The 16,521-nt window shown below is 45.4% G+C and overlaps 1 protein-coding gene across 7 annotated transcripts in view; it reads right to left on the bottom strand.

Moving 5' to 3' along the window:
- The window catches only part of PPFIBP2 (PPFIA binding protein 2), a 148,927-nt gene that overhangs the window by 67,975 nt on the left and 64,431 nt on the right, over positions 1–16,521 (bottom strand). For 6 of the 7 annotated variants that reach the window (XM_047071289.1, XM_047071290.1, XM_047071286.1 and 3 more), the window contains exon 4: positions 1,187–1,279. The exons of the other annotated variant lie outside the window; for it this stretch is intronic. In XM_047071289.1, the coding sequence (XP_046927245.1) occupies positions 1,187–1,279 (93 nt within the window). The remainder of the gene's footprint in view (positions 1–1,186; positions 1,280–16,521) is intronic. 7 annotated transcript variants of the gene reach the window in all.

Below are 16,521 nucleotides of genomic sequence, written 5' to 3'. Positions count from 1 at the left end.
AGCCTGATGCAGGGCTTGAACTCATGAACGAACCATGAGATCACGACCTGAGTCGAAGTCAGATGCTTAACCGGGTGAGCCACCCAGGTACCCCTCAAATATTTTTTCAATTAACAAATTAATGGGAAAAAAAGATATAAATTATATAATTGCACATTTGGCCCAAGCGTATTTAAAATAGGGACAGGGAAAAAAAGAAAAGGCTAGGGAAAAAAGGCCAAAATGTTAAACTCTCTTTTTGACTTCCAAAATTCCTAAAATAATCATTCATTACTCTTACATTCATAAGATGAATAAGATAAAATAGAAGGAAAAAAAGCCAAATAGCCTCTTAATTCCAGTGCTCTAAGCTAAAGCCCACAGTGGAGGGTTCTAGAACCCTACCCTGCCCCCTCTCCCAAAACACTACCAGCCCTGTCTACCACGCTACAAGATTTTGAAGGAGTCAGGACTGGAATATGTCCTTTCTGATCCTCCAAATCATCAATCACAGTGCCTGATACATACCAGGCACTGAACAAATGCTTGATTTATGCGTTTGAGAGTGAACACAGCAAAGAGCCCCTATCACAACAAAAGGCCTCATGTAAGAATGCTCAACTTCATGTCCTGCCAAGGAACAGGAGTTTTCAGAACTGAAATGTTCCTTTGACTATCTTTCTCCATAACAAGTTTTGGAGTTCCTTTCTTTGAGGCAAGAAAGTCATCAAAGGCTCATTAGCCCATGTTACCAGCTCCAGGGGATTTGGCCTCAAAGTGATCAGTCTAGATCCAGCTCCAGACGATTTGGGCCTGATCCTGTCAGCATCCAACCTTACATCCATATTACTCACGGCTGTTTTATTAGAGACATGAGGACACATCTTATCTCCCTTAGAAGATTCCTGGGCTCCTAGAGGACAGGGCCTCATTCATCAGCCTGGCCACAGAGCTTCCAGTGTACAGGCTCAGTAGTACAAGGATGAGTAAAGGAACACATTCACGGCCCGAAAGCCAGTCCAGCATTTCACTGTGGCCTCAGTGACTTTCTGCTTTGTTTCAGGAAGAGTCTATTTAAAAAACATACACTTCAGGAGCAGGATAAATCCAACAGGGAAAAAAAAACCTCTTGTACTTCCCTTCCACTTAGGGCACCTACAGAGGCGGAGGTAACAGGATAAGCCGTTTCCCATGAAAAAGGACCCACCTGTAAAATGAGGGACTCCTTATCTCCTTCTAGACGTGCCAAGCGTTCCTGGTACGTTTCATTACTAGCAGCACCGTGGTGATTCACCTGGGACTAAAAAGGGGGTGGAGGGGAAAGAATTACACTTAAAAGGTTGGGAAAACATCTTACCAACTTTAAAACGAAGTGTGTAATTTGTGAGGACAGCACATGCTGGTTGCATGTGCAAAACCACCCACCTAAACAGGAAGTCACAGGATTTCAAAACTACTACGAGGAGGACCATTGAAAGGTGCGCCTTGAAAGCTGGCAAGATCATCCCCCCCACCCCGATGACCTCACCCTTGGCCAGGAAGGCCTAGAATGGAACTCCAGACCCAGTGGTGCTTGACTTGACTGGGCGTGTTGGGTCTGGTTTAGGTGGAGGCACAGCCTGCCAGACGCACCAACGGCAATGAGGCTACTCTTTGAGGAGGCCAGGGAGCTGGTACCATTCACCAAGGAGCTATGTGGGAACAAGTTCCGCACAGATCTCGGTCCCTCCTAACTCTCACACCAGAGTTCTCCAGACCCAAGGCACACCTCACGGCATGGAGGCCCATCCTGAGCACCGCAGGGAGCACAGAGGATGGGGGACGCCAGCCACAAGGCCCTTCATCCACTGACACATGCCTTCCAGGAGTGGCCAATCCCTCCCCTCCATAAGGGTTCTAAGCAGGCCAGGCTGGCATGCTGCATGCTTACTTCTCTCGGTCTCACACTACAGGGGAAGATGAAACATCCCAAGAAGACCCCAAATGATAGCCAGAGGGACCTCAAAGGACTAACAGGAAACAGAGAGATCCAGAAACCAGAAAGCAGCATAAAGGGAGAAGAAATAAAGTGGCCAATGGGAGGCAGAGTTCATAAAATGCTCTGAGCAAGAGACAGGAGGCTTCAGTCACTTTTTGGGTGTATCTGACCTGGTTGTAGGCAGGGAAGAGGGAGAGAGGTGGCTGCTAATGTGACTGAGCTGGCCCAACACTCCCACCTCCATGCTTAAAGGAAGGCCGAAACCTAGAGGCCCAGGGTAGGCCATTCAGGGGCTTGGCAGCCTGAAAAAGCAGATCTGATTGCTAAATGGGGAAGTGACAATCATCAGAATCTGGGCTAGTCCAGAGGAGTAAATGCTCTGAGGTTTATGAGGCAGTCTCCTCATTCCAGAGGCAAGTCATGGTTTGCAAAGGAGTGGGTCAGAGAGGAACCCAGGCCGAGAGGTGGGCCCCTTCTCCTGAGCCCATTTCCCCACATTCCAACCCTCAGAATGGGCTTGCCAACCCCAGGCTAGCCAGGCCTGCAGCACCCGCCTCGGCACCACTGCCTTTCACTCCAGCCTCTCTCCAGTGTGCATCTTGTTCATGGTTGTGGAAGCTCTTTCATACCAGAGACAAAGGGCCTTAACAATCACAAATGACTTCTTTGTGTTCATGGCAGTTTATTGTTGCTACATTAATTCTGGTCCTCATATGGTCAAACTCTGACTAGTACACAAGGATATAATTATAACCGAAGTATTCTCAGAACCTAAAACGAGAGGAAAATAATTCTTAACAGCAGGTCAAATGCTTCTCTGTCAAAGAACTCACATGATGGTGATTTCCAGGGAATAGCGAGAAAAGGACCCAGGCACCCAAGGGAAGCTGTGCACGTCTGATCCCACTACCAAAGTCGACACACGTATAGGGCCACCCACCCCTGGTAGCTGCCATTTCTCCAGCAGGAGGTGAAGGAGAGAAGACCAAAGGGAAGACTGCAGCAAGCCACCACACCACTGTGCCTAAGTAGGACCCATACAATCACCCAGAGGCACAGCTATTTTTACTAACTGGCCAAAAAGCAAGTTGATGCCATAAGTTCAGTTAATACCCAAAATGCACGCCACAGAGTCTATAACAGATGACAGAAGTAGATTAAAAAACAAACAAACAAAACAAAAAACGAATCTGGATCCACTCTAGCAGCCGAAGGAAAAAGATGAATATGGTAAATAAAGTCAAACTGGGAGAAACAGAACTATTCCTACAGAATGGAGAAACTTTCAGATTTTCAGAGACTCTATGCAATGGGATAAACATCCCAATATCCATGATGATATCCTCATAGTAAACAGAGCCCAGGAGAACTCACTGCTTTGCTATGATACCCTCTAAATAGATCAAAGGTTAAGGGATCATATAGGCTAAAGGCCAAAGCAATTCAATGGAGAACCAATGCAATGTGGCCCAAGCAAAGGACAGCAGATCTATAGCAAGCACTTATATAGTACTAGACATGAGCCAGGTGTTATTGACAGTACTTTACATGCCTTGACTCTTTTAATACTTCCCATAATCCTGTAAGATGAATATTATTTTGATTCCATTTTGCAAACGAAGGAACTGAGGCACCAAATGTATGAACGAGGCATACGTGGATATTTTGCCTGACTACGTGGGAAATTAATTTTCTGTTGTAGGTTAATTAAAGAGATCAAGTACAAATTTTGTTTTAGATATTGAGACTGTATGAAATTTCACTTAAAATAAGTTTTAAAACACTATCTGAACCTAAATGTCCATTAATAAAGGAGTGGCTAGAAAAACTACGGCTCATCTGTATTGTGGACAATTTGTGGCATTTCAGAGCATGAGGTAGGTATTTATGAACCATCACAAAAATATCAGATATCTTGGAGAGTGAAAATAGCAAGATCCAACGAATCATACAGTGTGGTATTAGAAAACAGTACTACACAGCTCCATGGGTATATGGCAGATGTATGAAAATAAATAGACCAAGTGTCTGGAAGGCTACACAACTCAGAACAGTGCTGTCTCCTGGGGATGTGTTTGGGCTACAGAAAGCTGGGGGTGGGAGGTTCGGTCAAGGTGGGATTTTACTTTATCCATAAACATTTTTGTAAGAAGCTCAAATATTTTCTTGAATAGTTAAAATACATTTTAAGATCTAGGAACACTGAGTACCAACAACAGTGGTTTCTGGTACTTGCTTCCTCTCATAGCAGCCTTGAGGGGCACACCCTCTCCCCCAGCAGTCACACTGGTCCACGTGATGGTAATCCTCATGGCAGAAAGGCACCTCCCTTGTCTCAAATCGTGGTTCTAGAGTAATAGAGCATCTTCCTATCTTGTTCAGTCTACCAAAATCACTTCTGCTCTCTAGCAAGCTTTCAAGAAGTATTAAACAGCAGTGAAATGGAGATAACATCCCAGACAGAAGTCTGCAGTATCACCATTCTTTGCTTTTCCTGACATACAGAGCCAGGTCTTCACAATACAGAAAAGATTGAGATCTTGAAAACTGCAGTCCCTTAGAAAGGCACAGACCAGGATAAAACACCGTCTCCACTTGAAGAGCCTGAAAAGCATCTGAGAACAGAACCAAGAAGAGGATTATTTTAGAACTATTTTGTTGAATGCCAATATTCATCAGCCGAAGGTGAGGATTTCATTATAGCATAAAAGACACGTGGTTATGAAAATGTCATTCCAATTATTCAGAAACATGTTCAAAGAGAGATGGGGAGCGCCTGGGTGGCTCAGTTGGTTGAGTGTCTGACTCTTGATTTCAGCTCAGGTGGTGATCTCGTGGTTCGTGAGATTGAGCCCACGTCAGGCTCTGCACTGAGTATGGAGCCTGCTTGAGATTCTCTCTCACTCCCTCAGTCCCAACCTCACTCTTACTCTCCCACTCTTTCAAAATAAACAAAACAAAAAAAAGAAGAAGAATTAGGACACAGTTCTGTCTTGTCCTACTTTAAAAAGAGTTTGTAGGGTGTTGGGGTGGTTCAGTAGGTTAAGCATCTGACTTTGGCTCAGGTCATGATCTTGTGGTTTGTGGGTTTGAGCTGCATTGGGCTCTGTGCTGACAGCTCAGAGCCTGGAGCCTGCTTCAGATTCTGTCTTTTTCTCCTCTCTGCCCTTCCCTCACTCATGCTTGGTTTCTCTCAAAAATGAATAAATCTTAAAAATTAAGAAGAGCTTGTTTAATCAGAGGGTATGCCAGTTTCCCTAATTCTAACAGTGGAATTGCAATAGGAGACTCAGATCAATTTGCAGATCTGGGTCCCTGAGTGACTCAGGTTTGGGTGTCTCTGAAAACTCTTGTCCATGTTCTCTAGGAGGTAAATCAGTGATAGAGTCGCTGCTCAGCTCTCCACACCTGAGGTTGGACTGAGAGACCCATGCTGGCAACCAACCAAGGGAAGACAGTCAAGTCAAATTCTGAAGGGTGCTACATGCTAAATTTCTATTCCTCCACACTCTGGCGTGGCAGGGGAATTTAAAGGAGAGTTCTACTCTGTTCTACTCTATCAAGGATGCTCACACTATTGATGAGTAAAAACGAAATATTTCTTATTTATATTCAACTAATGAGGTTAGCCCCTAGGCTAGATCTAAAAGACTCCTGATGTACTACTAGGTGGGATATACATCAATGTGATTTTGTCTTCTGTTTTATTATTTCTACAAATGTGACAGAAGAAAAATGGATCTTCTCATTCAAATTTGCTACAGTCAGAGATGTTCCTGAATCTATAACTGAGGTTAGTTACCTGGTACATTGTGTGGGACCAAGAGATACCGTGTGGAAGCAAGGTATCTGTGTACTCTATGGAGGTGAAATGGCAAGTACAGATTGACATTTCCATGTCCTCTTGCATCTTGACTGAACGTCACAGTGAAACATGCTCCCTCTCTCGTATCACAGAACTTAACAGAATGGGGAATTCTTCTTGTATGTATGTTGTCAATAACTGAGTAACTTTAGCCAAGATTATTGAAGCCAAACCATCTTTGCCTTTATCAAGGCATTGCTCTCAAGAGTCTGGGAAATCCATCCTCTAAAAGCCAGAACTCTTGAAGGCAAATATGAAACATAGTCCAGAACTTTCAGATCAAGGACTTCCTGAGGTCTTGAGAGTGATGTTACTGTGAGTCCTCAGGAACAGAGAAAACACAGCACTTTGACTCTGGCAGGTTATGGATCTATTTTTAGAAGACCCCAAATGCTATTACTTCTAGGGCTGGGCAAGCATAGTATAGAGCTCTAACAATCAATAGTCTAAGGTGGGGCTATTTCCTAAGCCATTATGAAGTGGAAAAGAGAGGCTTTAGGATGATTTAGCAGCCATGTGGGTTGTTCTATGGTTGGGGGTCATGGAGTTGATCATAAAAGTTAATCAGTCTCAGTGATTAGGAGGGCAGGGAGAGGCGGGAGGGAGGACTGTGTGTCCAGGAAGGAGAGCATTGACCAGACAAGATTCCAGCATGGATAGTCTCTACATAAAAGGAAGTTTGGGCCAAACAAGGACACTAGTCTAATCTAGACTGAGTCCTGCCTCCACCTCTCCCAAAGGTTGGTGAATAAGCCACTTACTCTTAGTAAGTTCCTCATGCACAGAGAGCTGAATACCAACAGACCCAAGAAATAAAATATAGGCTTTCCATATCTTGGGGGTCACTGCATTTTAATTAGGGATGAGATTATCTGGGGACATTTGGAGCCCCCAAAAGAAACTTATTAGTTATAAAAAACAAAACAAACCAAAAAAACCCTCCAGACTAGTCAATTTCCCTCTTGTTTTCTTGTTCAGGGGGGAATAAAAGACCAGTACAGAGAATTCTTCTGAACCCTGGAATCTACCGTCTGTCTAGAATAGGCTGGGCCATTGCCTTTACTGTAACCACATGGCACAGGTGAGGGCTGCCACCTTCTTAGAGATATTCTCACCCCTCCCAGCCACCTGATCTAAAGCATGGATGGTTGAATCCTTTTAAACTGAAATTTTAAACTTGGGAATAGAAAATGGTAGTGGTTGTGCTAGAAGGTTCTTACGTTTGTTAGTAGCCATGTCCTCATTCTGTGGAAGCAGCTGGTTTGCAGTAGAAGTCAACAAAGAAACTAACATGCATGGAAACACAAATAAAAGCCAAGAAAGAGACTGGTGGCATTCTCATCTCAGATTCACGTGGTCTCAAGGCAGTGAGATTTCTGCCCTTCCTGTTGGTTCCCTCTTAACCTGCACTGGGTTCAAACTGAGTTTCTGTTGCTTGCACCCGACAGCCCAGTCTCATGCATTTGTCTCAAAAGGTGCTAAATCAATTGACCAAAATCTACTCCTTTGAAAACAAAGAATTTCTGTGTTTTGGATAGAATACTAAGTTACAAAGAAATTCTGCCTACTGCTGATTTCCTTGAATGGGCAATTGAGGAAAGAATTGTCAGTTCTGAGCCAACTATAGTTAATACCAGGATCATTAGCGAAAGCCAGTGTGGCACAGAGTATGTCTGTGGGATGCACTGGGATAAAAATGGCACTCAGTCTCCTTCATGTGTGAAATGGAAGACTTCCTATCTACCATCTGTTGGCCTCCATTAGTTCGCATGTAGAGAAAGAAGGTTAAGGCAGGAGATAATACAAGATGTGATAGACCCAACTGGTGTGTGTGGGGGGGGGGTAGTAAAAATAAATTAAAACACAACAATAAATAGGAAGGTAAAGTAGAGCTAAAAGATGTAAGGGTGAATGGGAAACAAATAAATAATGGGTAATAAGAACATGAAAACACCTAACTGCCATTTAAGAAGTTATATTGAAAGACTGACATGTCTGTACATGCTGTACAAATGTGAGGTCTGGGAGCTGGGGGGCCAAGAGCTGGGGTACCCACACCCACCCTTTGCCCATCTGGAATTCAAGGCAGGGGATCCCTGGAGACCTTGTTGTGGGCTTCCATATGCATGTGCAGAATTCCTATAGCCTCCTCCTACACAGGCATGACCTCTGCAAAATGACAGCTACGAATGTCTAGGAGGCAGGGCTGTACTAACCATGTGTACTCTTAGGTAGGTCATCTCATTTCAGGTTTTCCTATCCTTTAAATGGAAAAAATTATACCTCACAGAGCAATGTAGAGGGTCAGTTAGGTCATTAAGCCTCAAAATCTACAGGAATAAAGGCACAGAATGTTCTTTATAGAGGGATGCTCTAATATTTCCTGTCTAATACAAACAGCTTTTGAATGATGGTGGAAATATGGAAATCATTTAAACGGCTTTGTTTAAGCTAAAAGACCAAAGTACGGTTACAAGCAGTTCATCCCTTGTACTGACAGTTTTAATTAATTCATTCTTTTTGTTCAAGAGAACAAAAAGGCAATGTTTCTGATTAGGACACCTATGAAGTATCTGTAAAGATCTGTACAAACAGCCCAAGGGAACAATAACCAAAATATCTTCAGGCTATAAAGAAAGAAAAAAAAAAAAAAGCCCAAGTGACAACATAGAACTCACTGCTATCTAAGAGCTCTGAAATCATACTTGTGGTGTAAACAGCTGAGGATGTGTCACTTTTCCATCGTCCCTGAAAAGATGCCCACGCTTTGAGTCAGATCTACAGGACCACAAGTTTTTCTTCCTTGTGAGCATTTTACTACATACTGTAATTAATATGTACTACATACATTACAAAGGAGCACAATGAGAATTTCAATAGCTGATAATCACCAATCATAAAAACTTGAATTTTTATTTCTGTTCCAATCTGGAAGTCAGGTCCAATTTAAGTTAAACATGAGCATTCTAGCCAAATCACCCCTGGCAGCTTCCCCAGAGCCATCACCCTCTGACTCTAGTGGCTGGTTAGATTCCATGATGCTTGCTCACTCTTGGCTGGCCCCTCCATTGTAGTTTGGCCAAGGAAGAGCCATGTTAGGTCTCTGCAGAGGTCTGAAGAAGAGTGCTTGATGCCAAGGCCAGGAGCCATGCAGAATCCCCAGGAGGACTCTTTCTCCTCCTGGCCAGATTCTACCAAAACGGCATGCCCTTTGCATATGGTAAGGTCCACTCTCAGGAATGCTGGGTAGGCCACTTGTACAGTATTCCCCTGACTGGTACAGGCTAGAAGACCTCCTGTCAGCACCTCACTTCTCTGAACATGGGGAAAGAGCTGGTTCCAGAACAGTCAAGTGGGGCAGACGAGAGGTCACATGGGGGTATCATGGGGCATGCAAGCATGGAGTGTGGGGAAATCCTAAGGCTGTATAGTGTGACACCTCTAGCCATCACGGTGTTATTCAGAGCCAACAGCTACTTCTCAGAGCTGCTGCCTTGGGCTCCAAAATACATCTGCCCCCCATGTTTTGATACCAAGATCTGCAGTCTGCACAAGGTAAAGTCACATTTCCTTCTGTGCTTCTAATAAGCTGTGAATTCCAGTCCCCTCAGGATCCTGGCCACATTTCAAATACTGTCCCAACTGGTCAGATCATTTTATATGATGGCCTCTTGCTTGTAAATACATGAAGATTTTGAACAACGTACTGGATAAGGCTCTCCCTTCATTAGTCATTAGGAATGTGAGATGACGTGTTTTTAGCTGAATAAGAAAACAAGGGAAAATGTGTAGTATTTCCAGGCTGCATAGTCAAGAGGATTTTATCAAATCCAGAAAACCAATTTTAAGTGAGTCATAGCTGCCAGGCACAGAAGAGAGGTCAGAGTCACTCAGGCCAGACTTCAAGCTCAGAAGTACCACTCACATACCAAACTTTTTAGAAACTTGAAAAATGTAGACCTTAAAAATAAGCGGACCAAAAAAAATAAAAAGTGGGTCACGAGGCAATACTCAATTCCTGTTACATAGTTCAGGTTACCTATCACCAAGGGAACCAAGCAGTAGCAGTGTAGGTGGGTGCTTCTAAATAGAAAAGTCTCCCTAGATTTTTTGGTTAGGGAGTTAAAGGTTTTCTGTCAGTTATTATAAAACCAACTGTTCCCAGGACCAGTTCCACCTTTTCTAGGCAAAGGATAGTCAAGCCAGTTTACAATCTTTGGCACAGAGTTAAAGAAGTTTCTTCCAGATGCAGTAGGAGTGGAGTGCAATCAGCTTCTTGACTACTCAGAGTCCAACAAGAGAAATCCTATCCTGACCTTGACCTCTTTAGGCCTTCCACCTCCTGGTTTCAATTATATCTAAGAGGAGGATAAATGTTGCTGGTAGAGGTGTCACTGTCAAATGATCTAAATGCCCACCTTCAAGGGAAAGTAAAGCAAAGTTCATAAATAGCAAACAGGTTGGTTGACTAAAGTTCATGTAATCACACATTCTTTCTTCACTTATCTATTCAATGACTCAAATATTCCTGAATACCTACGAGGTGCCACACTGTGCTAAACAAATGATTCATTCCCTGCCCTCAGAGAGCTTTGTAGTCTGACAGGGAGATGTGATAAGTATGGTCATAGAATAAGCCAGCAGCAGTGGTACAGGAGAGGGACAAATGGATTATACCCTCAAGGGAGAAGACAGGCTTTAGAGTGGAGTCACTGCTTGAATGAGCTTGGAAAGCTATGAAGGAACTCCCCCAGGAAAATGGGAAAGCAGAATCTTTGGAAAGTTTTCCTAATAAAGACTACCCATAAAGCCATGACCATCAACTACCCTTCAGACACTCTGGTTTCCCCCAGACTAACACAGAAAACAAAAGATATGGTGAAGACCATCTACCTCTAAGCTCCCTAATCAAGGAGTTGGTGTGATGTGTATGATGGCTCCTAAATGATCATCCTAAGGACGATCTGGAGTGAAAGAAATGCACTGGATTTATTAAGATCTTGTTCCAAAAGTATAGCCTTGGAGAAGCTTGGTCCCCACTACAAGCTCTTGATCAGGTGGCTGGATACAGAAGGGACCGACAGTGTTGGGCTGCAGGAGAAGTGGCATTTGTAAGTGTGCTGGTATCTTGTGAAGGGAGGACATTAAAGCCAGGGGGATAGTACAAACAGGAGGTTCTATGAGTGGTGCACTTTCCTCATCTTGCCAATACCAACAGACACACTGGCTCATTGTTATTAATAACATTTCAGGGACAGAGGGGTAGCATCAGGTGCTGGGGCTGGGGTGGAGAGCGTGCTGTGACTGGAGACATTAGAAGTAAGTGCCCAGTGCTTCTTGGACTGTCTGGACACTCTGAGGAGCCAACAGTCAAGTCAGCATGAGAGAAAGATCCATAGGTGGAAAACATGGAATTAGGTGGAAGGCCAGAGTGAGGAGCTGGTTCTCTGGTCACAAGAATCCTGTTAACCCTATGAAATTCTCAAATGGGAATGAATCCTGGGGGAAATGGATACTAAAAGTTGCTAGGGAATCGGAGGCAGTAAGAACATTATAGAAGGAATTTGAGACAAGTCATTCGGGACAAAGCCAGTGTGCAGTGGGTTTGGAAATGGTCAGGAAAGAGCAGAATGGTAAGTTTTCAGCCCACTGTTTCAAGATTTCTGATGGGAAAAGGCAGACACGTTATCAGGCAGCCTGGAGAAGCAAGTACCGGGTCAAAGACAGTCGTGATTTGTTTTGCTGTAAGAACAGAGGAGAAGCATTTTCTGCCAAGGACATGGACGAGCAGGCAGGGCAGAGAGGAGAGAAGAAACGATCAGAGGCACAAGCGGCTGCGGAACCAGACTAGGTCAGGAGGACAGGATCCCAAGTTAGCCTTGGCCCATGAAACAGAAGTTGAAAATGTTGGCTGTGAACACAGTTACATTTTGTGGTGAAGGGGAGGGAAGGGGAGAAGTTCATCTATGGGTGGCTATTTTTCCCCCAGTGAAGTAGGTGGTGACATCAGTTGAGAGGGGAGAATGCAGGGAGGAGTCTGCGATCCCCAAACACTGCTGCCCACCAGGGAGCTACCAATGGCTATGCTGCTCTACATGATGCACGAGCTTTTTAGCAAGTGGCCCCAGTATGATGTCACCTTGTTAAACCCTGCTGGGAAAAACGCCTGAGGGCCTCTCCAAGAAGCTGACAGACAGGAGTCACAGGTGCCAGATGTCAGCGATGGTAGAATTCCAGCTCTTATACTGAAGAATAGGATGGTTGGGCATGTTGGGTACATTGACTAAAAACGGGATGTACCTATACAAAATTGCAAACAGCTAGAACCCTTGAGTAACCATACCCACTGTTATCCTCCTCGTGGTCTTGAAAAACTTCTCCACCAGAATCATGGTGGGCATGTGGCTCTGGAGTAACCAAAAGCTGCCAGTTATGGTCCAGATCATCACCACCGTAACTAATGCTTATGATGCATTTCCTAAGCACTTTACCTACGTCGAATTATTTATCCATATTTTATGGTCAAGGTGATTAAATCTCAGGGAGGTTAAATCAATCATCTAAGGTCACATAGAGCAGAGACGTGAACCCAAGGAGCCGGACCCAGGGTGGGTGTGGTCAGCCAGTAGGAGAGACTTTCACAGAGGCTGCTGCTCACTTCTCTCCCTTGCACTGCAGTCCAACCACAGTGCGAGGCGAGTCAAGGCCTAGAGCTAGGATGCCTGTGTGTCTGTTAATCCTTGGAGCCTGTAGCGCTTCTGGCCCAGGCTACTGGATCAACCATTTGAGAGCCAGAGGACACAGAGTGAAATCTCGCATTAGCAGTTTGAGTTCATCCCATATCCTACTCCAGAACGCAAGCTAACTGCATAGGGGAGCCACGGTAATTCCTTTTCCTTTGTGACTTTGGGCTGGAAGTTGGCTTAAACACTGAAAGTGCTAGAAGCCAGCAGCAGCGTGAAGAGGCCAACAGTGGTGGTATTTCTGTTCCTGGGAAAATAAGCTCCACTCAGAGGGCAGTGGGTGGGCCCCATAGACCCTGCCTGGAGCTATTTTTAGAGACTCTTTTCACAACGCTGTGGGTTGGAGCCACTGTTCTCAAAGCAGGGCAGGTGTGAGCTGTTTGTCAGTCAATCAGGAACCAAACAGCTGAGGGGCAGAGGCCCTCTGGATGCTTGTGGCAGGAGATTACCTTGTCCCTGGGCTCTGTTGGAGCTGGAGGAGCAGCTCTGGCTGGCCTTCACTTAGCAGCCATGGCCAAGCTGGCCAGAGCCAGCAGCTGCTGGGGCCTCTGGTTACTCACAGCGAGCCGGGACACAGCCGCCCCTCTTAGGTCTTTGGTTTGAGACCTGGCGTGGAATGCAGAAAGGAGCGGAGAGTCATAGGAACCAATGGCCTGACATGTGCTGCTAGAAGAGAACCAAACTAGTGCCCCTGTTCCACTTTCAACCCCCGCCCTCTAATTCCTCATAATGGCCAGTAGGAGTTAATGGTTAGTGAAAGCCTCTCCCATGCATGGTACTATGCTAAGCATTCTACAGACATTATCTTACCTGACCCTGTATGTGGCAGGCACTGTATCTTCTTTATTTCATAGAGGAAGAAATGTAGGGCTTGAGGTAATCTACCTAAGATCACATAGCCAGTAAGTGTGGCAAAGCCAGATTCCAAACTTCAAACTGCACGTTCTTAATGACGATAGTACACATTATCTCCTCCCCCAAAGGCCACAGAACAACACCCCTTTTCCAAGCCCATGCTTCCCTTCTAGCTCTGTGCCTCCTTGGCCATAGGCATCTCCTTCATCGCCCCCACATTCAAAGCATTGGTCTTGCTCCGAGGCACTGACCTCTTAGACTGGTCAAAGGGTGACGGCTGCTAGCTTGTGCACCAGGCCACACCTCATGCACCTTTCCTAGAGTCACCCCTTCTGCATGGGAAGATGAAGGAGACAGTGTTTCCACTGTCAAAATCCCTGGGCCAAGAGAAACCAGTTCTCCAAGCCACCTTGGCTTGAAGACGAGTGGGAAAAGAGGTGTGTGAGCCAAGCAGATGGAATGTACTAGATACCTATAGTGGAGGAGCCCACTAGAGGGATGGGGCCAGCAAAGGAGTGCTGGAAAAAGGAGAGCCTCAATGGAGTCAAAGTGCATGGCAATTAGGAGGATGCTGGGCACAAGCTCAGAAGAGGGAGGAAACACACTTGGGAGCTCAGACGTAGATACACATGATGAGACTAAAAAGGTAAGTTGAAGCAGAGTTGCAAAAAGTCTCAAAAGCCAACCAGGCAGGTGAGCCTGGGCTTTCATTTCCAGACTAACAGCAAGTCCTGGGGACTTAGGATCAAGGTCACAGCATGAAGGCATTTTTTAAAGGAGATTTAAAAGAGAAGAATCTGGGGCACCTGGGTGGCTCAGTCGGTTGAATGTCCGACTTCGGCTCAGGTCATGATCTCACAGTCTGTGAGTTTGAGCCCCACATCGGGCTTTGTGCTGACAGCTCAGAGCCTGGAGTCTGCTTTGGATTCTGTGTCTCCCTCTCTCTCTGCCCCTCCCTTGCTCATGCTCTGTCTCTGTCTCAAAAATAAATAAAAACATTTTTAAAAATTTAAGAAAAAAAGAGAAGAATCTGTTTAGGGGGAGAGAGAACTCTGATCATGCTGTCTAGGTCATATCCAATACCCTATGCTTTGTTTTTTAATGATCCTTAACACTCTACAAGTGGAAGAAAAATAATCTGTCTTACTAGGAGTCATCCTAGGGGTTTCTGAAATCCCCTTGTTTGACTTCCAGCTACGCACAGGAGCCAGTGTGCATAGCCTGGGTCTCAGGACAGAAAGGGCTCTCTTACATCGCAGCACATGCAAGATTAGTTCCTCTACAGACAGAACTTCTGCACGAGGTGTGCAGTTATATCCACTGAGACATTGAACATCACAGCTGGAAGACCTCCTGGTTAAAAAGCTTCATTTTGGATACAAGAAAAACAGACTAAGGGATGAGAAGCGTGCTTCTCACCTATTTCGCCCCAGGATCTTCAGTGAAGGCTTTTGAACGCTTAAGACAAAGGATACAAATCTTTGCCAAAATCTCTGGTCCCGTCAGCATGCTGTCTGTCTGCTGGCTGCAGCGCCCCCATCCCAAAGCTGAGCAGGGGCTGAGCACAGACAGGGTTTTCTGCTGGGTTCTAAACCAATAATTTTCTACATATTTGGTGAAAGAGAGGAGGCCAGAGAACTGGAGTGGAAGACAGAAAGCAGGGTACAAGGTCAGGCTGCACCACGAATATCTCTAACATTAATAATCATGAGGTCCTTAGCCTCTCCCGGGCTTTGTTAAATGGAGGGTTTGTACCAGTTGATCCCAACAAGCCCCCAAAGCTCTAGTCTTGTTTAGCTGCCTTGCAACACAGCTTGCCCTATGCCACACCACAGCTAGAGTTATCGCCTTAAAATACAAATTGGATCTGCCTGTGTCCCAGGTCATTTCCCTGCCACAAGTCCCCCGTCCTATGAACCACATCCCCCACAACGCTTATCCTTCACTGCCCTATGAGACCAGCATCTGCCAGCTCCCCCATCGCGGAGCTCAGCCACACTGGCTTTCTCTCAGTCTTGAAGCTTGCCTAAGTCCTTCTTACTTTAGGACCTTTACACATACTAGCCTCTTTGCCTGGAATGTTCTTCACCCCATCTTCCACCTGAGTCACTCCTACTTTTCAGGTTTCGGTGAAGGGCTCCTTGCTCGGAGGGCTGCCTCACTGCTCCTTCGCACTCATTCAAACCCCTCCATGTGGCTAGTAGCAGTTTTCACAATTCTGTTCCTCAATGCACTTAATCTGTAACTTCAAGTTTATTTACTGGGATGGTTTAACCTCTGTCTCCCACATTGGATGGTGGATCCACAAGGGCAGAGACAGATTCTGCTTTGCTCACCACTGGACACCCAGTGCCCCCGTCTCTATAAATATTTGCGGAATGAGCGCTGAAGAGAGTGCACACAAAAGCTGCAGGCCCCGTGTGCAGGGGCTGGAGTCAGGGGCCTTCCAAGCTGGACACCTCCTGTCCCTCCTGCTCCTCTCTGCTTACAATGTCAAATCTCTTATCTGTCGGCTGCTTTCACCTTTCCTGCTTCTGAGAAACACTCAGCCTCGGTGTAAAAAGAAACAAACAGACAACCATCTTCGCCAGTTTAAAGATGGTCATGAAGGAGTGAAAAGCCTGAATTCTGCGATCATTCATGCTACTCCAGCCCCGACATTCATTTCATTCATTCATTCGTTGCTCATGCCGCACTTGAGCTCGTCCCCCAAAGAAAGGGCATAAAGCTTGCAACCCAAACCCCTGGCTTCAGAGCATTCAGAAGAGAGCTCTCCCCAAGAGCCTGCCTCCGGAAACACAGAAGCTCTCCGGGCTGACAGCAATAACACCATCAGATAACATCAGAGCAGAGAAGTTCAACGAGGTCTGAATTCAGTGCACTGGAAAGGCAGCCGCTTCTCTGTGTCCTCAAACCGAAAGGCAGTAGGGACACCTTTTTCTGGTCACGGTGTTTGGAGCCTCCAAATGTTTAAGTGCCAAAGTTAAAATAACTTTCTTCACCCCATTCGTGCCTTTCTGTACAGAGACTCATTCACCAGAATGTCAGCGGAGAAACAAAGACAGCTGACTGTTTTCTCCCCTAGTGCCTATAATTAGATT

Source organism: Lynx rufus, unplaced genomic scaffold, assembly GCF_022079265.1.
Source record: "Lynx rufus isolate CCGP_SWC_20201006 ecotype Redwood Valley unplaced genomic scaffold, mLynRuf1.p SCAF_9, whole genome shotgun sequence".
Lineage (NCBI taxonomy): Eukaryota > Metazoa > Chordata > Mammalia > Carnivora > Felidae > Lynx > Lynx rufus.
Note: the sequence above shows the minus strand (reverse complement) of the source record. Positions and strands in the feature narration are given on the sequence as shown.